Source organism: Mizuhopecten yessoensis, unplaced genomic scaffold (assembly GCF_002113885.1).
Source record: "Mizuhopecten yessoensis strain PY_sf001 unplaced genomic scaffold, ASM211388v2 scaffold11175, whole genome shotgun sequence".
In the NCBI taxonomy this organism is placed as follows: Eukaryota; Metazoa; Mollusca; class Bivalvia; order Pectinida; family Pectinidae; genus Mizuhopecten; species Mizuhopecten yessoensis.
The window spans coordinates 993,433-1,018,421 of NW_018408917.1; the positions used below are offsets into that span (position 1 = coordinate 993,433).

General features: G+C 34.9%; 1 protein-coding gene across 2 annotated transcripts in view; it reads right to left on the reverse strand.

Moving 5' to 3' along the window:
- Positions 1-20,745, reverse strand: part of LOC110467508 (enhancer of filamentation 1-like) — a 68,803-nt gene extending 48,058 nt beyond the window's left edge. The window contains exon 1 of one of the 2 annotated variants that reach the window (XM_021524713.1): positions 20,299-20,745. In XM_021524713.1, coding sequence (XP_021380388.1) covers positions 20,299-20,313 — 15 coding nt within the window. In that variant the 5' untranslated portion in view covers positions 20,314-20,745. Of the gene's footprint in view, positions 1-8,055; positions 8,836-20,298 lie in introns of those variants that run through there. The other variant, XM_021524712.1, reaches the window with a different exon arrangement.
- Positions 20,746-24,989: the final 4,244 nt, after the last annotated feature.

Here is a 24,989-nt window from a genome sequence, read left to right on the forward strand (position 1 = left end):
TAAGAACTCAGTATAACACATACCAAATAGAGGTGTTTTGTGTCTTTAACATTCCTCTTCACAGATAGAAATCAGTGAAATCGTAAACCCACATTAGATCATCTGCTGAAACTCACTATCAATTTGCTGTTGGTAACTGATCAGGAGTAGGTGAAACAGAGCTCCCTAATCTGCATACAGACATTCCTTTATCCCATAAAGGTCATCTAGGCTACATACCGAGATGATGGAGTGAATTCTTCCCAGGTAAACATAGCAAAAACATAGTTGCATGTGTGTTATCCATGCACTGAAAGTCAACAAAGACTTGATCATGGCCTAATCAACTTCACACCTGTAATTAATGAAAATCAATTACCTGCTAATACCAGCCTTGTTAGTGGCCTGTTAAGAGCATCACCCTCCCACTGATCCCCAATTTGTCGCCCTATTAGTCATATATGGATTCTGCAGCCAGGAAATTGATGAGAGAAGACAAGCCATCCTGCTCTCACACCTTGTAACATCCCCCAGTTCTACTAAAGGGACTCCAACGCCACCACAGTAGCGCTGACGTAAAAACACCTTTGTATCATTGTCTAATTTAAGCTTCTCTGCAACTGTGACTGACCATTCAAACAGCCTAATGACCCTACTTGAATGCATTTATTAGACTTAATGGATTGGTTTTCACACCTATTTTCAGATAATGATTACAATAGAACACCATTATTGCCAACAAACCATGTGAACATTTTTCAAAAAAGGCCATTTTGAATTTTATACTTATAAACTGAATAAAATTATAAACAACTTTGACATCACAAGACTGGGACACGTATAAAGAGAGTCATTTGAAGAACCTCATCAGGGTACGTAGATAGATGTGCCGTTATTCCCCGATATCTTCCGACACCAATCAGATCAGTATTTCACAAGTTCAATGTGTACGATAATTTGAATTCACCAGTAATGGCCTATTTTCAGTAAAAAGCTGTTTTCCTTGTCAAGTATCCCTCGTGGATCTTACTTTGGAAGATGCCTAATGCTGATAGTTGCCAGAAAACAAAATGAAAATGAGGGCTGCAATGAGTTGTTCTGATAATCTCTACTGTTAAGTTGTAATGTTCTATTTCGGTACATTTCATGATAAAATTTTAATGTCCTTTGTTAGAGGGAACCATGATTATTTGCTTCCCACAGACCAATCATATTTGACTTGGAGGAGGAATGACCGCTGGGTTTGTCCAGGGACAGTATATAGACACTATACGTCCCTGGTTTGTCACAGGTAAATATAGTATAACCTTCTCTTAATGTAATTGTAAGCCAGCTTAAAACGGCTCAGCAAGAATTGAAATCTGATGGAGGAAGCTGGATGGGATGCTTCGTAAGGTCAATGGTAAAGTTAATGTTGATTCATAGTATTAGCAGGGGGTAGAAACGTTCCAAAATCCACAAACTACACACCTTTTTTATCTCTGTATATGTTTCATAGTTCAGACACCTCTAGACAACCAAGAGATAACGGACAGATTTCCAGTGGAAATTGACTGTATCATCATGTTATTAACAATCTTACCAGGTTAGTGGGGAACTGGGCTTTATGGGAAGTCTTCTTGTCGAAAGATCAGTCACCTCTTAAGAACATCCATGTGAGCATTCATGACAGAGAAAAGGGTATAGATCAGTAAATTTAAAACTGTTTAAACAATGTGTGACCAATAGTTTAATTCATAATCGAAATATGTTGTCAGAGCTGCAATGAAATCACTAAACATAACTGCATTGAGTGTGATTTTTAAACATTATTGAAAATGAAACATGACCATGAAATGTTTTAAATGACATTTTCTAATTGAAATATTTTGTACTATAGAAAATTATTTCCTGGGGAAAACAGCTTGGCTTTTTTATTCCATATAAGTATGTATAACAATTAAGACAGATAAAGGTAACCGAAGACTTGATTTTTAGATAATACAAATTAATGCAGCAGTTACCAGAAAATGTTGAAGAAAATACCAGTTTGAAACTTTCCCTTACAATAGGAATTTAATCAAATTTATTGATCTTTGATCATTATAAGCATGAATGCCAGATGGAAAGGGAAGACAACTGTTTCAACTGCTATCGTTTGTGTTCATATAGGTAACATGTTGATTTGGCCTAATTTAAAACCTATATATATATATAGCTACCTGTTCATGTTAAACTCATCATGTAAACATACCCCAATTTACACGAAGCAGTCAACAGTCTGATCTAGACTGCCACCCTATAGCAGAAGGTGAACCACCAGAATCTTTTGTTCCGACAGTTTATACTGTTTAGGGCCATCCCCACTATTTACTTTATAGACAAGGTCACCTACGCTGACAAGAAAACAGGTAAAACCTCCACAGGTATATATATTATCTTACCTGCCCAGACGTTATACCTGCAGCTCACTTTACCAGACAACAAGGCTTATCTATAACCTACAGCCTTAAACAGAATCATGTTTTATGCACTGAAACTTAATTAATTTCACCAGACAGTAGTATTTTGCTTTGTTAACTTGGGAAAAAGGTCCACCCAGTACACGAGGTTATACAAATAGAGATGTGTCTACTATTGCGGTCGATGTGTCTCAACTAACACAAGTTCTGTGCAGATCAATGCAGATATTATGTACATACTTCAGTAGATACTTTTTTAAATGGCTCAATCTTAAAAATCAAACATATTTTATGTGGAATTTGTTTAATTTTGTATCTCTATTATAGGCTTTAGTATAAGTGTGCTTAACATTCATCAGTCCACGAAAATAACAATTGAAGCACTCAATCCTTAAAGGTTATCTATTGGACGACAGAAGGCACTATATTTCCCTAAGTGGTCGTAACAGCTTCCTTAACTGGGAGGTGGTTGGGGGAATATCTGCAATTTGCAACATCATGCAGTGATCAATCTTATTTGCAAACTCATTTGCATATTATCAATATGCAATCCATTAATTTAAGATAAAAATTTATGTAATCGAATATGATACATTCCAGGTGTATTACTGAAATGCTGTTTATTAGTTATCACATGTATATATAACGTCACATATCTATATGGTCATGCTTATGTTGCCAGTTCTCCATATTTAAACAGATAACATTAAATTTCTCAAATTTCTTCTGCTGTTACTCATACATATATCTACTATTGAATAATATATGTAAATTGTGATAGATAGATATTTTACAGAGTAACAGACTTTATACATTAGGTATCAGATTTTACACCTTCACATAGTAATACCAGCAGCCCATAGACCCCAACCACTTCATTATCCTACACCAAAACTAGTGAATAGCTCTGCTGCAAGCTCTCGGCTTGAACCAAGCTATTGCCACCCAAATTTGCCAACATCGAAGACCTGGACTTCTTAAAGGTGGGGGCCATGAATATTGTGGCATTAAAAGACGGCTAATTTTGTAAACAATTTCCACTGTACAATTTAAAGGATCCACAAGCACAGATACACAATATACTATAATAATCTCTCAACATGATGACTGTCTTATATATTTTTTTAAAGAAAGTGACATAAGTTGAAATGGTAATGTACTGGCTATAAATTATTATGTCAAGGAACTGTATGGTACAGTATATATAAGGATTGACTCTTGTGCGTACCAATATGCAAAAGAAAAAATTGATATGCAAATCACGATACAACTATTTAAAAGTACACATCAGGCACATCATAAGATTGCTCCACTCCTGTGTATATTAATTTGATATGTAAATAACGATAGAAGTATGTATAAAGCACTTGTGTCGTAAGAGATACCGACTAAAGTAGTTGTTGGACTATCTAATACAGGTGCGTTTGAGTTACATACACAACCACCTAAAACAACCTTATAATCACTGCCAGCTAATAAAAAACCCAAGCCTAAATTCCGTACTGGCATGTTCCGGTTCATCGCCTGCCCAGCCGAATGATATGCATCAGCAAGGGTAATCATGAGGCTGTCTGCTCTTCCCCTTCTGGTGTAGCCATCCATACCAACATGCAGTTGTCCTTCCCGACCTCCGAAAACATCTTCGTCGACTTTGAAGAACATCTCCTTATGTCTTTCCTACATCCTCTTCAAAACCTCTCCATCTACTAATGAGTGATCCAACTTAATCATATCAAAGACCTTTTTAAAATTTGACAAATGACCTGATCCCAAACCTTCTTAACAATTACATGATAGCATGATTAATGCTTAAGTGAAGGTTTGCAATGCGCAGGAGAGTTAACTTACCTTAAGTTATACTACAAAATATAGATACTTTTATCTCAACAAAAAATCACAAAGAACTCAACCTGCATGCGTGACTGCATGTCAAGATAAGCCTTCAGGTCTTCTCCAGCATTTTTTATCACTTAATCCGCTATCATGCCAACAAACAAAACATTCCTAACATTGACAAGATTTTCTAAATTGCACAGAGTAAGCATTTTCGTGTTTATGCAAATGGTTTACATTATTATTCAATTAGTCTTCCGGTGGGGTTTTTGCTATATTTTTTTTAAGAGCATGCATATACAGAAGCTTTAAGCAACTTCACTGAAATATTTCAAGGCATATTTCAAATTTGTTAATTTTACTTTGATCAAAATAAACCTGAATGCAATTCCCTCACATGATTTTGAACTTTGTTATGTGGAATTGATGTTCCAGTAAAGTAAGAATACCTTTGATTATTAGACCTTAAGAAATACCCAAATTAAAAACACCCATATTTGTTTCCAGTAAATTGAATATAAACTCAAAATGTGATACAAGGTATGCCAACAATTAAGTCATATTTTGAAACAAGTGATTCATGTTTTCTTTTTTTGTAATATCAATATGTGGAAATATATAACTCAACATGTGATCCATGGAACGGGTGATAAATTCTGTAAACAAATAACATTTTAAATACACAAGATCCTGTCATTATTATGCAATTATTTGGATTTTTTTTTTCATAAAATCATGTGATGTTTGTACAATGCAGTCAGACACGCTTGAGAGACTCTATACTCATAAACCATATTTCAAGCACAATACTACACCCACTGCATGTTATAACATCATACTACATATCAAATGTATGAAATGATGATAAGGTCCCTGTTAACAGGTACCATGTACACTATCACATGTGTAAACACCTGAATCACCATATGACACACACATAATGTATAATTAAGGAGGTATAACCATGCAGGGTCCTTGTCTGATACCCAAGGTATTTCTGTATAGTCAATCAACTCCTTAGGGACCCAAGTATGTGTGTCATAAACGGCATCATGACTGATCATGATACAGCAACAGCCACAGGGAAAATGTTATCTCACCTGGACAGGTAACACACAGGTAACCCTAGTGGGACCTTGAGAATCAATGTCCAGTCTAAACTGACCACCTGTTATCTGTAGGGTAACCGATACAATCAATGTCAAAATGTCCCCTTGTAATCAATCTGATTATCAAACAGATAACGTAATAGGAAATCCCAAAGATTTATCCAGGAGGTCAATATATATAATTACTTCAATTCAAGGAAGAATGTTGAGAAAATGTAATGGTACATGTACACCTACTTTACTTGATGAAATGGCCAGGTTAGGTATTGATCTAAGTGACCATCAGCTGGCCAGGTGTGTTTGACAGGCCAATATATAATCACATGTACAAATTACTCGGCCTGGTTTCAGGTAGGCAAACACAATAACAACCAGTTTGATCATCACAGTGTCCAAGGTATGGTCAGTATTGAGATATCAGTGGCTGTGTTAAATTGGCAATAAATATGTAACGAAAATCGCAAAATAATACCGAATAAACAAGTCTACAGCCATTTTTCCATACAAATGTTCCAAACATGAGAACAGCTTATATCAAAACCAATGTTGACTTTGACAGCATGTACGTAATGAGGGAAGAAATATCGATGTTCTTTTTGTTAAGCTTAAATATGTGACGGGCTTCAGGTGTTTGAGTAAACCTGATGTGACGTAAACACCCTTAGAACTTTGGTTAACATGTGACGTAAACGCCCTCAGAATTTAGGGCTATGTAAATAAACAGAGATATTAAGAAAAGTACCAACAGTTCATCGGGAAACATGAACTTTATTTTATGACTAAGGATATCAAAATTAAACCCACATAACTTAGATAAACATACAAACTCCCAGTCACAGTATGGGGCGTGTATATATAGATACAGGTACATTGTCCTCTCACACTGTTTCCACCCTCTGACCCTGAAGCTAGTACTTGGCTCCAATATTTAACAAGATAAACAGAGGCCTTTATCTTTGTTCATTGTATATCTACTAGTTTACATACCACAATTGTATAACAAGGTCACTTCTCAAACCAAGAAATATAATTATTTTTGTTTCTGATATTATTACCATTATTTACCACCATCTATAGTGTCTACCTATAGAATTCCACAAAGTGATAATATTCTATTTTCCAAAATAATGGATTTTTGCTCAGCACATGCAGGTACATGTATATAATTATAACCCATTATATTGTTGTTTCAATGAACGAGATACTTCACTCTTATTCAAAGATATCTACATGTGTGGTTATAGTTTATCCAGCTGCCTAAATGGATATATTAACTACGCTGGGAAGTAAGTCTGGGAAAATTGACAGCATCAATATTCATTTTTTTTTTCTTGAAAGTATGAAATTTAAAACCAGCCAACTGATCAATTTCTTATTAAAGTTTCCATTGTGTCAATAATTCTATTATGAATTTTTATGATTTAAGATTATTCACTATAAGACTTATATACATATAGTACAAACGATACCATTCCTCTGTGATGTCTCAGATTTGCTTGGTTACCTGAGTGGCAGAATGCCCTAAGTGTAACTTCAGGTTTGAGTGTGAGCGAGTTGAACATCACCTTATATTTATTAAGCTAACATGTTAAAAGATAAAAAAAAAAAAATTGAAAAGGTTTTATGTCTTCTTTTATAGACATTCAATAGACGATTTGACCTATTACATCACACTGCATAACCCATATAAAATACATATATTGCTGGATTGACAAAAGAATGCCCGATCAAAATCAACCTCCCCTTACTGCTTGCTCATGTACATGTACAATCATTGACAACAAAGTGGACCCAAACACCTCACCTTGGCTCATACCTCTGGTGACCTCATAAAATTCATGCTGGCATTAAGTGCTTAAGGTGTATTAAAGACGTAATCTGATTGTGGCAGATTATTTATTCATAATCCATAGATAGCATTGTTTCTCCATTATTTGCTTGTATACCAATCAGCCATTACCAGACAGGTTTGAAAATCTGACAGCGGGTACAAAATTGTGGAAAAGAAAGCCGCTTACTAAACTAAGCCTTCAGACTGGGCCTTGGTAAACCGTAAACATGTAATAAGAACACAAATGTATTTGCCAACACTTGAAGATAAGAAACTTTAATACACTTCGATCTGTACATAATACGCTGACCACATACACTGGTCAGCACCTACTTAACCTCAGGGCGTTTGCCACCCCATAAAACAAGGATAGGCGTCCAAACATATACTTGACCGCCCTCTGCCACACGCAAGACCAGCAGAAAAGCCTAATCACTAGACGGCTTCTTTAATAAGGTTCTATATAACTGCAGTAAATCTTGAATTAAATCCAAACTCAATGAATACAGCTAGTATTAAAGAATACAGAGGTGTTTTTTAATTTGTAAATGATTGACCATGCAGTTCAGTTTTGTTCATAAAATATTTTTTACATATTATATACCGGTATTCAGTTTAAAATCCTGATCAACATTTAAAAAAATATGCATGATACGATTCATTGTTATAATGAATCGAACCATCAAGTAATCGGTTTATATTCCATCAAACTACAGTCCATTGGACTTAAATGAGCAAAAATTGTTAGTGTCCAAGCCTGTATAAGATACATAGAATATTATTTATGAAAAAAAGATGAAAACTTAAGGATATTAAGGCTCTTGAGAGCTTTTGTTGAGTCGTGTATATATATAGAACCCACCTGGAAAAGTACCCTGGTCTGGTTACTTTTACCCATCTTAGATCTCACCATCCCTGTTCATCCAACACGGCACCTGTGACCATCAAAGTGGCAGCTCTTTGGAAGCTATCCTCAGGGTTGGATCATCCGGCCTTCATTGACACGATAAGGCTTGCAACCAACTGTTCTGGTATTTCTTAGTTTTTATATGAAGTGGATAAGAAGGCTGTGCTGGTATATATCTAGACTTCCGAACCTCTTCTGTTTTTTTTATACAGAAGTCCTCATTCACACGTGTCTGTATAGGTCCAATTGTTTGGATCAGATGTCCGTAACCTATAATGCACCCCTACCCTTAACAAACTTCCTGGCCTGATGTGGGTCTGGTTTTTTTGCAAGTCCAGTGCCAAACGGTTATAAAAGTATATGTACAGAGCCGATAGATACAACAATGATATCAGAAGAATGTGATACTGTTTTGTATAGTCAAGTGTGGCTGTAAATATAGAAAGTACTTGTCTGGTGCATGCGGCTACATTGTCTATACTTTAGTACATGACCACACAATATCACTGTACAATCTTGTTTGTGGTCAAGCTAAGAATTTCTCATACCCCACAATTATAAAGCTTTTGCCTATATGATACCATTAGAATACACAGTCTGACCATATCTTGAATGAACCACATCTGTTCGAGTACAATTCGCCTACACACTCTTCAGTGTAACAGAGAACGATTAAAAGCCTGAATGAATCTGCTGTCCATCCTTATATTACCAGATATCTTATCCCACCAACAATATGAGGAATGATTGAATTCACACTATGTATTGGACACCTGGTGAGGGATCCTTTTCTGAGCTGGTCATAGTAGAGGATATAGTAATCCATACGCTATAAATCTTCTATTAACATTGACGTCAGGTGAACTGGCAAAAAAGGTGGGTTGTAAAGTAGACTACATAAATTATTTTCTAGAAACACGGAAGACTGATCAAACCTGGCATTAGATTTGTTGACATTCTATCTGAATGTGAAGGTTTCCTTTGTAAACAAATTATCCCAAGTCAGGGCTGTTGATGTTTTTCTGACCTAGTTTAGTAGTATTTTGTTTTTTCCTCCAATTACCTGTCAAAATGTTACAAGGTACAGTATACGCAAGTACAGGTAAGAAACAAAACAGGGCTGTATGGGGCCGTATGCGTGCTTGCAATTGACGGCCAACACCACTAAAATTCCTGGGTCACCATCTAAAGAAAAAGTCTGAAGTCACCCCAAAACACACAATCTCAAACAATCACCAAATTCAAAACAACCAGAAATTGTCAGGTCACCCATTAGACATGTAAACAATAGCTTGATTGTAAGTCGAAAAAATTTGTTTATGAAATAATATTTGATATTGTCCTCATGTGTGTGTATGAGTACACGTATTTGTGTTTCTAGCGTGACTATGTGTCCCTTCAACAGACACACTTGTCAATGTCAGGACTAATACATCCAATCTTTTGTCTCCCACCAGATAGGATATATATTTGCACCTGGATGACATTTGGTTCAACATATCCAAACATTTAAAAAAAAAAAAAAATGTAAAATCAGATTTTGTTCGAATAAAGTTTTAATAACCCAAGCTCAGTGATTATAGGGAAAACAAACCTTGGAGTTTTACGGATTCAACAGCTAACCCTGTAGTTGTCAAGATAAAGATATCTGACCAGATATATATGAAACATATTTGGAAATATCATTAATAGTTTTAAATTTAAATACAGGTATATGTACCTATTTAAAGATTGACTAAACACGAGTTCACAATCCATTTATTTCATTATTTTTTCCCACCTATGTCTGTACAATTATAATCATGCATGTTACTAATAACTATGAGTCACTTTAGTGGAATTTCCTTATGAACATTAACAGGTAATTTGTTCGTATTTTAAACAGCTGTCTGTGTTTAGCCTAAGTATTTTGCATATATGTATGCTTTGAAATTTACAATCTGCATGTTATTTTCTATCAAAACATGTACCAAGTCAAATGTAAAAGGTGACTGAAGTATTTTTAAGATAGAAATTTCATATCCACTCATGTTCATTTCTGTGTAACCTAAGGGTACGCCTTATCAAGTATGCAAAAACAAATCTTACCACAGAGTCAAATTAATTTCCCCATATAGAACAGAATCTTGTTAAATTCTAATCATGCAGGGACAAACATATTCTCCTTTTCACAATAAATCATTGTTTGACATTTAATTAGAATTTTGTAATGAGTCAGTGTACATTAATAATCGGAGGCAAATTAGTAAATCTGAGAAGGGAAAGTTTGGAATAATTTCAGATATAATTTCTAAAATGATGGATGCGTGTGAAATCTAGTCCTAAACTTGCATCTGTCTGGTAAAATGACAGGAAGCTAGTTTGTCACTGACTGAAAAACAACAGCAAATATATACGAGCCCATCAGGAAGTCGCCAGCACGCAATTCAAGTGTGTGTAAGTGGTGCCCTTTACGACAAATACGTTTATTTACATTCCCGAGCCAAGCACTCCCTAATAACCATACCTTATATGGTAAAAAATACTTGTACTTTCATAAATGAAATCTATGACGATGTGTCTCAACGAAATTTGAATCTCTACTTAATGTGGTCAGCTTTTATTTGTACAGTGAAAATGTTATGTCTGGTTCTACGTACATTCCGGAGATCACTGTTCAAGTACATGGTAAAAACTCTATCATTATGAAAAAAATAGTTCATATGAAAACTTAAACTGTTAACAGAAAAAGGGTTTTGAAATTCAATATTTTAATTTCATTCCCTTAAACTATTCCAAACTAAATGTTATCCAAAAGAAAAAGAACAAGAAGAACCCATATTTCCCAGGAATGATTGTGATTCCACCCCTGATTGTTTGTACTCTTGAAGTCTTGCCCGAGGTAGAATGTATAATGCATCAGTTATAATTACAAAGGAGAGTTCCACTAAAGAAATGTTTTTGACTTGGAGTATGCTCCCTTCTGGAAGCAACAAAAAAGTAGTTTTTATGGCTTATAGTTACTTCCCTTTTCAAGGTATTTATCTTTCATTTTCTGCCGTGCATTTGTAATTCCTGGATAAAAACATTGGTAAAGGGTAAAAAAGACAGTGCACTGTCCAAATTTTGATCAGCCTTAAGTTTTTGTTTTTTCGTTTTAGCTTATTTTTGTTTTCAAATTATCAAATTTTGGACGACAAGATGTTTAGTAAAGTGCATTCTAAGATGTAATTTAAATGAACAATTTCTGTAGAAAAGGACTTGAAACATATTTCCAGGTTTTAATCAATTCATTCCATAGAACTGCTTAAATTATGGTATTTTATATCACTATACTGTCAAAAAGGTGTCATTGTAAGTTCTTTTGACATACTAATGTACTAATACCAGTATTTTGCCAATGGCTTCCCATATTCATGAAAAAATTGAAAGGTTTCAAAAAATGACCAAGAGTACAAATTATATGATGAAAGCAGACATCAGAATTATATAGCTATAAAGGGACACAGATTTAATATTGATTATTGGACACTGGCATATTACACCCTCCACACTGTGTACTGCCAATTATCTCGAAATGCATGGCTTCCATAAAATTGATTATTCACAACAAATGATCTCGACTTAATGAAAACAGCCATGAAAACAACAATGGCCAGTATTTCCCACCCAGACCTAATAAGTGTTATATATAGTGTCAGTGTGTGTTACAGTGTCTGCAGTCAATACAATATGACCACAACGTTGACATCAAAACAATCAGTCTTAATCAGGCTATCTAGCTCGGACCAATCATATAACTTCAAACAAGACCAAAGATGGGGTCCAACTAAAATTAATATATGCATTAACTCTAGTGTGTTTTCCTTGATCAGTGGCAATTGCAATTAACTGACCAGCACAAGCACTATCATCAGCCCCTAATCAGACCGATTCCTTTGACCATTGTTGTCCCTATACCTAATATCAAACTGATCCCACATCCAGATGTGTCCCAACCAATCATAACTGTTATACATAGCCAGTGATTTCTTTTGCCTTGCTTTATGTATGTTATGCCACTAAAAAGTTACCTATTTTCCCCATAATAAAGGCCAAAATTTAGGAATATTTTCTAAATTTTATTAAAAATATCACTATATTCCCATTTTCCCATTACACATATGGTACATATATACTGTAACATGTTGGAAGAAAAATCTCTCCTAGCTGATCAAGTGTGCTGTTATAGGAAATTATCTCCAGATCAGGATTGACTGACCATGTCATCAAAAGATCAAAACTATAAGGCTTCACTATCACCCTATCAGCCCATATAATCAGGCTATCTTTGGCCATCACATGTTAAGCCCCTAACATCCTCAAACAGATACAAAGACTATTGTGTTTCAAACCTAATAAGTGTTATAGCCAAATTATCTGTATTGTATCTTTAACATTTACTGACCATGCCATCAGGACTGATCTAAATATCGGCTCTTAATCGGACTATCTTTGACCATACTAGCCCCTAATCTCAAACGTGACCCTGTGTGACAGTAATATGGGGACAGAAGCCATTAACTTGATTCTGGACAGATACCCCACAATGACTGGCAGATTCTGACCAATTATCGTGATGCTATCGGGAGTGACCCTGCCTGAGGGTCCTGGACAATCAATTGTGGGATACATTGGGTCACCATCTGTCTACCCACACAGGCCTACAAGAGCTGGGCATCATTTGTAAAAAGAAAGGTTAGCTTATAAATTTTAATCTTTTTTTACACATTTTGAATTCGGTTTTATTCTGTTACCTGTCCTAAATGATTATTATGGGTACTAAAGATTTTTTTGTTCCAATGTTTCAGTGTTGAAACTTTTATTATGTTTTTGTTATGCTGTGAATGTGACACTCGAGCTCGGACAGCGTGTTAGTTTGTTTACAACCTAACAAGGCATGTGACAATTGTGTCCACTCCTGGCTAACAGAAACCATTGTCTCACTATGAGATCATTTGTTAAATAAAGCCACACAAAATGAGCACCACCCAGAATAAATTGTCAATAAAAACAGTAAACAGATTCATGTCTCTTATCATGACATAAGAAGTGGACATAAAAGCTTTGTTTTCATCATTTCTTCATTTTTTTTTATATAATTAACTGCATGCAACAATATAGAATAGAGTTGAAATCTTTAATTGATTTTTTTCCCCTTCACTTCAAGGATATATCTTCCTCGACATCAACCACATAGGTCAGCGAGTTACGTTGTAAAATCTGAAAATTAGTAACCCCTTCCTCCCTCCCAACTTTTTTGTTGTTGATTTAATTTTTCCCTCCTTTTATACTTCCTGGGATCCTGGCTTAAATTTCCTTGACATCAATTACAGTTCAGAGCACATACTTATTGGTAAATAAGATAAATCTTTGGTGAATGTTTTATTTATTTTTTTCATTTTTTTTCCCTACGACTTCACTGAACAATTCCTGTTTATGAAAAACTTGAAATCAATGCTAAGAATTGGATTTCAATGCCACAGACTATACCGTGAAGGATCACTCGTAACAATCCCTGCCATCATTAAATAATTCAATTGACAGGTCAACTAGAAACAAGACCATTTTAGGAATGCTAGAGTGAGATTAGACCATAGTCTTAAAGTTAAAACTGAAAAAAAATACCAATAACAGATTACCTGATCTTATCCATAACATCTAAGATTTCAAAACCAAAGCACAGCTTAAGATCGTATATGTTTGTTGTGCACACCTGATACTTGTGTAAACCAGGCCATTTTTGGCTGAGCTACGAGGCCTACATAAAGATAACACTTATCGGTGCATAATCTCCAACCAAGAGGGTTTTAGGTCCTTGCACAAGGTATGTCTGAGTGACCCCGCCCTCTTAAGGACTCGCAATATTACAACCTTTCTTTCTGTATGTAATATTACCACTACTATACAGGTTCATGTTAGACTTGGATAATCATATACCTGTGTATTATGGGGCAACATGAATGAATTTTGCATGAGAATTCTGTGTTTTTGCTTGCAGATTAAAAAATATCTGTGTTGATGATACGATAATAACAGGTCTTTGCGGGTCACATGTCCTGCTTGAGAACACCAAAGCTGTGTGTACCTTTCCAAGTTCTTATCTGCACCAGAGTAACCTGAGGTATAAATCTTGATCATTTCAGGCTAGATGGGACAAAAGCTGCAATGAACCAATTTTGATAGGAATTTTATAAAGTAATATTACTGTATTATGCATATGATGTATTAATAGGCCTTTGTCCAAATACAAAGGATAAAAATGTGTCTGCCAAATGCCCCAAAACTACCATTAATAATAATAATAATAATTTGAGGTTCTTATATACCGCTTTATCACAACCTAGTTCGTAGGTCATCTCAAAATGGTTCACAAATTATTATCCGTGGTTATAGGGCCTTTGCAACCAGCCAATACCTTCCTCAACTCCCTGGGGAGCATACAGTCGGTGCTGCCATTTCGGCGCTGACAGCTATCATTCTACCATTCTAGCACTGCCCAACCACGTACTCATTTACAGCTGAGTTGACTGGAACAAGCAGAGTAAAGTATCTTGCTCAAAGATACAACACAGTGCACAGTGCCGTGACTCGAACCTGCATCTCTTCGGTCACGTCAGCCTGGCGTCCTTACATTATGTCATGATCATCAAATCAATGCACTGATGTGTGCCAAGAAATAGTTTGATTTGTTCTTATGGAATATTATATTTTTTTCCCCTGTATAAACAACATAAAAAAAAAATTGCCAATATAATTTTTTCGGGAAGGGTGATTATTTTTGTAATTTAAAAAAAAAATAGGATAATATTGAGATGAGTTAAGGTCTGAGGGTGTGTTTTAACTCTATGACAGCCATACTAGTGTGGTACAGAATGTGTTTGGCACTTGGTCAACCCCAGTGTTGCAGTATACATTGGGGCTTTTGTTGGCTACAGAAAACAAACTAACAAACAACTACAACAATGTGTCACCAGTACTTATGGCTCGGATCATGAACTACTTGGTTCAATGGCAAGTGTTTTCAGTACAATACACAGAAGCTAGAGTTATATTGTGCGAGTGCTTTTGAAAAAAATAACTTCTCACATAATTTTTTTTCAAGAGATACTTACATGTACTGTAAGTCCTTCACAGTAAGTAAACACAAGTGTTATACTGGTATTATATGAGTTGTAATGACAGTATGATCTAATGTTACAGGGAATCCCATCAAACAAACGTTTGTCGCCTGTGTATCAACAGTACTAGTGTTACCAGTAGTTTGATGTAAGTACATGTACTGCAAGATCTACAATGAATCTCCGATTATTCCTAGTCTGGGGAATTTTTTTTCGCTGACAAAATATCCAGAAGAACAATGTCCTAGTATAATTAATCAAACAAGACCTTAAACAAAATGACAGAAAAGGAAATTCCCAAATTTCACATTAACATGCATCGTTTAAACCAAATTTTCTTCCCCGTCAATTTTTTCTACCTGAAGAACAAGGTCCCAAAACATATAAAAGTCTTACTTTTGTAATTGTATAAAACTGAAATAAATTCTAATCAAATTCTTTAATTGTACTGAATTCTCCATGTCCCTTCAGGTAATTACATAATAAGGCTAAAGAAAAGAATGTCTGTTTCTTGGAAAAACTATAGATACATGCATATAATACTGCTTTATAAGAGCCCAGCTACGACAAAGGTGTTAAAAACTATGGTATATAATTCAAGACACAGTGAAGCAGGAGACTAACATAATATAATTAGGTATTACAGTTTGATAACCACACATTATCATGTATGCAAGTTAATGATGAACATCTTTTTCATTTTATACAAACTTATTGTTTCTTACCGTCATTTTTTTTGTAAAAAAAACCCACAAAGTTGATATAAGAAAAAGACAGGTAAAACTGAAGTAAAGAGTACCACTAGGTTAATATGTATTACTACTTTTGTTACTTAAATGAAATATTCATCTGTCATTTAATTTTTACAGAAGTCTTCTATATAAATCAGATCTTGTGATGTATTTTACAGAATTATGGTTGTTTAAAAACTTAGGAACTTTCCACTGCCAATCATTAACACTTAACCAGTGTTGCTGTTCAGGAAATGTAAATGCACAGCATCAAAATGATAGATGAAAATCTTGACAGGGGAAGTAACTCTAAAAACATCTGTTTTGTTGCTTCATATGTTATATCGATGGGAGTAGGAGAATACTGTAGTGGAATACATTTCTTTGACATTACAACTTGTGCATTGGTATACTCTTTACCTTTAATGAAAGTGATACTTATACTCTTTTGGCCGTGTAAATACCACTACACCACAGTGAGCGCTGTGTCTATGATCCATCAACACAGCTACCTTTAACACTTCTTGTGCTGCATGAACCCATGGTGGTGAAAAATAAGGGTATTCCAATAAAATGTACTACCTAATTACTAAGGCATCTGTAGAGCATCATTTCACCATTAAAAACAGTTTTACACTCCCCAATCAAAAGAAACAATTATTTTTCTTTTACATTCCTTACTAACAGTCTGAAGAAATGAAGTACCCCACAGGAAAAAAGAAAAGAAAAAAAGCTGGTTAAAATGTTTTCCTAGTTATGTAATTTTTCTAAAAATACAGTTTCTAGTGCTGTAAAAACATCAGTGGCTGGTATATAAATAGCCTACACTTCTGGTTTAATGATCAATCTGTTCTGACTAGTATATCAATGGCTGTCCCAATGGGCTGGAGATTCAGTGGTTTGGACGCCTGTATCAGTATCCTATCTGGGGCGGTAACTAAATACCATTCCAGTCCCTATGGTTATCTCCTTATCGGCATAAGATTCAGACTGTTTACTGTAATTTATCAGTAAACTTCACAAAATGTTTCTTTTTCAAAAAAGAAAACCTGTAATGATTTTTGGCAGCTTTAAATGAAACTCTGGCAATATTTACATGTGCATATCAACCCAAGGAATCTGATTTCCTGCCAAATTGATTGCTCTCCAGGGCAATGAAAATGTTACATGACTATATATTTTCTATAAAGAATTATTTTAATTTGAATTGTTTGGTTTTTGCAATCTCTCATTTTCTGAGCAATCTTCACAATATAATAATCAATACTATGAAATTCCTCATAATTTGCTGTTTCTGTTACATTTTCAATTTCTTTTCGAAAGTTATACAGTATTGCCATTGAAGATCAATGACTTTATAAATCTTTCATGCTTTTAAAAACTAGTTTATAAAGTCACAAGAAAAGAAAATCAAATGTAACTGGATATGTTTATTCTCTTTGATGAAAGCAGGTTTACATAAATGTTCATGTATTTCACAAATAAAAAGAACTAATTTTTTATGTACTTTTTTTTCAAAAGGATGACAAACATTGAAGGATATGTAGTGTGTGAAAGGTTCTAGGCTAAGACATGATATAACCCTAAAGGATGATGTAATGGTTTAAAATCAAAGCTGATTTTTTTTAATTGAGAATTACATTTTTTCTGTAAAATGTTAATGTTGAGGCTGCGTTCATGACCATGAACATGAGTGTTGCATCATGCATTAAGAGAAAAAAACCATTTGAGTCATCATGATACAACCCTGCATATTAAAAAAGACTCAGCAAAATTTTTACCTTTTGTAGTGACATCATGCAGCATCTTTAAAAAGGGGGAAATTTCAAGATATTTGAGTGATGGTTGGTACATGTGTTGGTATAATTAGGAAAGAAAAGGAGGAATAAAGAAATAAATATGATTTTTGCTAAATCAAATTAAATGTCGCTTTCCTGACTTTAAAAGACATAAGCAGGTTACAAATGGGTCATAATTAAGACATCCTTCGTTGCATTTTGTCTCAAAATAAATTGTCAGAGAGAGGGTTGGCCAAGTGGCGAAATTTTGGATTTTAGAATATGGATTGTATGTCGTTATACAAGTATGTATGTACCATTTACCAGCAATGGAATCATTTGGTATTCAAAAGTTTCATGAAATTTGGTTGTCAGGAATGTCTGGACAATCAAATTTTCCCACAATCATGTAAATATTACAGAGTCAAAAACTTCATCTTCAAAATATGACCTTGACCTTCAATTGGTCTCGAGAGATTTTCATCAGGAATACTAATGTGAAGTTGCCTGAAATTTGGATGGAAACTCTGTTCTGTAGGGTACGTACAGGTATAGGCCATGCATTATAATTGACCTTTCACTGGTACTCAGATCTAAGAGAATGACGTCCGAAACAAACATGTTATGTGCAGTTTACATTGATGAAGTTGGGTTGAGAACTATAAACAGGAACCTGCAGTCAAGCTTAATGTACAATGTTCCTGATTCTCATGTAAAGATTCTAAGGCTGCGACCTTGAACTTGAATGTGGATTTTCATCGACATCTTCTTTATGTGAATTGTTTCATGAAATTTGGTTGATCACTTTTATTGAAGGATGGAAGATCAACAGACAGGATGACAACAAAATATTTTCTGCCAAAGGCAGGGCAAGCATTTACAAAATTAAGATATTATAAATTTACAAAAACAAGGGTTTTTTCCCCTGGCCCCAAATTAGAGGGAAAAATAAAACTTGTAAGAAGAATGAGGATACAAATTTACAACGTCACAGGTATACTACATAAGCATATTCAATCATGCACAGGTGTAAGGTAAATCCCCTACCATACAAGGATCCACATTAATCTTGTCCAGACGTTTAATCTTATCAGGTACATATATACACCAGGATGGACATGGTAAATTGGAAGTGACTGTAATAATGATTTAACGTCACATTACAGCTGATAGTAATGGCCAATCCTTATCAATTTTTTATGGTACCAGTTACACAAGTGACAAGCCTTTTCTGTGACCGTTATGAACCTGGCATAAGATTATATACATGTTGCCCGAGGGAAGACATAGGTACACATGATATAAAAAGGCTCAAAAGGTGTCCAATGGTGAATATTTATGACTAATTACTTTAGGTTAAAAATACTGTCAGTTCTAAACAAACTCCATTGATCACAGTTAACTGAACCAATTTCATATCTTATTTGCCTCTTATATCAAAATTTGTTCAATTGCCAATAACATAACAGTACCAATTTAAACCATTCATTCTCTTATGTTATACTTGAATGTTTGTGCCAGATTGAATTGGAATTATAAGCCAATTTGCACTGTGTGCTAATAAACATATGTTATACATTGTAAAAGGTTACTATGTATAATATATAAACTTAATTAATAAGCAGTACATGAATTAATCAAGTATTGTTAGCTTGTATATTACTAGTATATTACCTAGAAGCTGGAATTTTAGTACCAGTACTTAAGTATAGTACACAATATTTAAGTATTGTTAGCTTGAATATATAAATCAGCTAGCATACATAAGTTATGAGAGCTTGAAAAAATTAATTACAAGCCCCTAGTACTTGCACATACTGTAGTTCTTTTTATTTATTTAGCTTCTATAAAGATTAGTAAGAAGTACACAATCGTAAAGAATTGTTAGCTTGATTAAACGTGTTACGTTTATGAATCTGAAAAATAATCTGAACCACTCGGCACTGAGAAACTGTGACTTTAGAAAGTGTCTCAATTAATTTTAATATGTATATATATTATCATGTTACTGAGCTGTAATAAAATTGATGGTTGGTTGTTTACATCCTATTTTCCTAAGTCTATAAAATATGTTTGGAGTAGCTCTTGACATTATTGCTATCAAACTTTTCTACTGGATTTTATTTCTCAATAGTGGGATGGGGGGGGGGGGGGGGGGGGGGGGGCAAGAATATAGTGTGACTAGGGTAGCCTGTTACTGGGCTATTTTGATTTATCAAGAGATATATGTTCCTTTTTTATATTCCAATTTCATTTTTTAATTGGTTTTAGTATTTTATAATTTGTATTTTTATCAATTCTAATATTTACTTACTTGAACAGGTGCTTGTCCATACATATACATATGAAGTGTGTGTACGCTTCATGCTCTTCCTGTTTTATGTTAACTAAGGCCACTTTTACCTGTCCCGAGTAATAGTTGTATAGTACAGGCGTACTGTACTGTACATGTACACAACGTTACACAGACACGTACAAGTAAACATTTAGAAAATATAGATGGTATATATTGTTCAGTTACTTTTCATAAATAACCTCTATGTAACTTACCTGTTTAGACGACATCTTCTGCTGTATTTCAGATTTCACACCTTAAATCCAGGTAAATGCATGTCTACATGGTGAGAAAGTAATCACACACAGGTGAGCTGATACTATACCAAGATCCTCCAAACTCTTGACATAGACGCTTGACGAGCTCGAGTCCGCTCACTTTAAAAACTACTTCCTCGGGAAAATGAATATTCACTTGCTTACATAGAAACACAGACATATACCATACATCTTCACTGACTGTCAGAGCAGACAACGGCAGAAGCTGCCACCATAGTCTTTTCTGTAATGATACACTGCGAGTTTAGTTCGCAGACGGCTGTGTATCGGACGTTGTAAGCAAGTAGCCTCGTTGTCGATGTGGAATATCCCGGATGATAATAATACACGCGAATATCGAGCCTTCACCTGTGAAAATTGATTACCGCCTTTTAAGTGGGGCAGGTAAAAGTCCACATATTGTACCCATAGCCATCATCATGTGACGAGTACCCGCGGTAAGCATGGGAATTAAAATTCAAAGACTCCTTCTTCTTCTTCTTCTTCTTTATTTCTTGTTTATACTTATTTTATCTTTAACGAAGCTGAGTTATTCGATCAAAGATATGTAGATTTTAGATCTATATAAAATCGTTTGTTGTTGCTCAACATATTCGTAATAAATATCTATGAAGATTACAGGTAAATACACCCACTTACCAGGTATTTTTTTACAGATAGGCCTACATGCAGATTGGCGAAGCGTTTCAATTTGTCATCAACTTATTTTACATAATCTTCATTTTGTAATGAAACACATTTTTTGAAGGTGGATTTGACTCAGAAATTTTACCTGTACTGATTGATTGACAAGTGAGCTATTTAGGATCCTGGATATGCGATAGAAATTTATTTTCGGAGCTTCACAAAAGTTAAGAAATCCGCGATATGACATTTTTATCTAATGCTCATGTTTTACATGTAATCTCATATCACGGACTTAGGTAGATCCAATCCCGTGCTCATATTAATCACAGACGTACATAGCATATGTGTGCAACAGCAGTTAGCTTTATATAATTTTGTTTCCGAAAATAAACAAATATTTTAAAAATAACCTAAATTGGTACATTTTGTATATGAGATTATATATGGCTACAGTTCTTGAATACAAATGTGGGATTACGTCACATCGTATCTGATTGTACAGCAGGGAAACTCACAAGAAGGAATGACATAAATATCTAAAGGTATGAGGATATAAAAAGAATATTAACTCCAATGCACTGTCGTAAAGAGGTAATGTTACCACGGACTTAGATAACAATCTAATTCCGTGATGCTACCAATAATACGAAGGGGATCTGACGCATCATTTCCTCGTATACTTACAATGATTTACACTTTTTGAAGGGGCGGATTAAGTCTGCGAATTCACAAATACCCAGGTAAAAAAAAAAAAGTGTCTCTATGATACTGTTCAGTTGCGATGGCTATACGTCACTTTTTCGCAGTTCAATATTTTCGCGGACATGATTTGTACATCTTCTTTGTGATTATCTTTATTATTGAAATAAAACAAAAATACACTAAAACTACCCCAACCAGTAATTATAACATACCTTTTATTTATTGCCTAAATTAAAAATAAAATGTTTCACAAAATAATACAGCAAAAGTATCGAATCACCTCGTTATGAGTGGCGGGAAAATAATATAACTCGTAAAAAATAAGTTATCTACAGTAGGCTTGGTTTAGTTGGTTTAAATTTGTTAACCGTCCTATAAACAGCTAAGGTCATTTGAGGACTTGCCTCCATGTGTGTAGTGTATGCGTGCTTGGGTGTGTGTATGCAGGAGATACGGTATGTTGGTTTGCTTGCCTCCTTGTGATAGCGCGGATCTGATGCCGACTTTATAGTGCTATCTCACTGAAATACCATGTCGAAGGAACCCAGCACAGCATTCCGCCCTGTCACATTATACTGACAACAGGTGAACCAGTTTTTGTCATTCCCCTAAATGCTGAACGTTAAGCAGGGAATAACAACTACAATTTTTAAGGACACTGGTACGTCCCGGCCTGGGGACAGAACTCATTGCCTTCCTCACCTGGGCGAACGCTCAACATTCAAGCCAAAAGTGAGGTGTTGCCAAGCAAGGCGTTAGGAAACGAAAGGCAGTTAGAAGTAGAAAGAAAGATAAAGATCCAAAATATTGCAATGGGCGCAGCATATTTATTTTGGTCGCTTTTGTGTCCCCAAATAGAGGACACCAAAGCAAATCCCAAATTCTGCAGTGTTTCCAACATTAGTCGCCTCCTGCGATACAAGCATGTGTATTCTTTTCCCGATCCCCAACCTGCAGGGGTGTATCTGTGCAATTTTGTTATTTAGTCATTTCGCCCCGAAAAGACGAGAATCAAGTACCTTGAGTTCTCGTTGTTTCGTCTTTTCGCCCCTAAAACGATACAACGAAAATGAAAAGTTACTGAATCTCGTCTTTTCGTGTCGAAAGGAGGAAACAACGAAATGCACAAATCAGTTACCACAGTACACGAACATGAATCTAGGAAAAGGCGATGGTATATACTGCGAGCAGCCTTTCCAAAATCCAATACACGGTTTTCTACTACGTTCAAAACCTATTTCACCGTTCACAAAGACCTAAACCCAAGTTCTGCTACATGTAGCAGTAGGGGGTAGCTTGTAAACATTTTCATTCAGAATTTTGACTCGATGCCCTATGAATCAAACAGCCTGATCTGTCGAACATCTCCCTATCGTTCAGCCCAAACATCGTGGTATAAACGACGGACTTATCGTAAGCTGTTATTTCTGATTTTGAAAAATATCAATCTTCCGACAAGATAGAAATAGACGTTACCAATTACACTAAAGACATTCACGATAAGATTTTTCTTCTCCAGAATCCGAGATTATCAAAGTCTAGTCATCTTTATATATTTATAGGTGTTTGTATATTTCTCCTTACTTTATTTAATATCTTTAAAAATTCCATGTCTGTGAATCAAAATAACAACTTCGATTTCTTTTAGATAATTAAGCATTTCACCACTGTAGAACATAATGGAATCATCCAGATCAAAGCATGGTAGAGTTTACTAACGTGACATAGGGGTGGAGGTTTAGTATGGTTACTTTATAGGTTCAACCTTCACTTCAATGGCTGTATTTCCCTAAAAGATGTTAACTGCAAAGATCCTTTAGGTTAAAATATCGTTGTTTTATTTCTCCGAAGTTAAACATGCAGTCGTTTTATATAAAGTACAAAAAGTGAATTATGCAGGCGTGATGTAACATATCAGTTTGGAACAAAATAAACAAGATATATATATTTGACACAGATTTTTATAATTTGTATATAAGCATGCATGACACGAAAGGGTCCTCACGAATGTCGTTTACTATAGCCGGACCCAGGTGGGTCCGTGATACAGGTATACCTGTCCAGGTGTGCTCAGGTGGGATAATCCAATATACAGCGAGTATATCACACCTGTAGTCTTGGCGTATCCATGACAATTCCGTGAAGAGAATTGAAAGAACTTTCAAAAAATGAAAAAAATGCCCACCACAGCTGGAATGTATTAGATAACTAAAGTTTTCACGTTAACATTAGCGTGGAATTTGACATAGACAAATAAGTTTACTGAAATATGATGCGTTTTATTATGACAACTTTGTATGAGGTGCAATACGCTGTTTTTAATGGATATTGTGACAGACTACTGTCGTTTGATGAAAAACCCTTTTGCATGAAGGTCTGTGTATTCTGTGATATTCTAAAATATGTATCTGTGATGAATTTAAAATAATCTTGTAGCTATTTTTGGTCAAAAAACATGCATTTTAACACCCACCATGTTTTACTAACAATATTACATGAGGGTGAAATCGTAAAACTGAATGAATAAATGAATAAAAATCAGCATTTGAATACACGTACAATCTGTCTCTCGTAACAGTGGCCACACCATCGTGACCACGGAAGAAAAACTGACGTGGTCACGATGGTCAAATAAACTTAGCAGGCTATATTGCATCAGGTGTTCCAGGTGTGAAAAACTGATACGGGTTTTCCTCACAGCGATGAACAAATCTAAGGCTTGTTTAATTCAAGATAGCGATTTGCAACTTGATTTTTCGAAAAGGGCAAAAGAAATTTCAATGTTTTTTTAATAAAAATCAATTTTGCACTTGTTTTTTAACACGTAATTGTTAGAATATGTAAATTAATCGATAAAAAGATAGATATAATTGTACATATTAATTAATAACAAATGCAGAAATGAATGTATAAAAAATTGGCGGCTTATCAGACGTGACTTTTCATACAACTGTTTTTAGAGAGTGAAATATTCTGTCTAAACTCTAAAGTACAACCGTGTTTAATTTAAAAACCGACGTTATCATGTTCAGATAAAATTCCCATGTAATAATGTTCTACCGTCTAAGCTCTACTCTCATATCATATTCGGTCTAAACTCCTATGTAATCACGTTTAGTCTAAACTCCTATGTAACCACGTTCAGTCTAAACTCCTATGTAATCGTGTTCAGTCTAAACTCCTACGTAATCACGTTCAGTCTAAACTCCTATGTAATCACGTTCAGTCTTAACTCCTTCGTAATCACGTTCAGTCTAAATTCCTATGTAATCATGTTCAGTCTAAACTCCTATGTAATC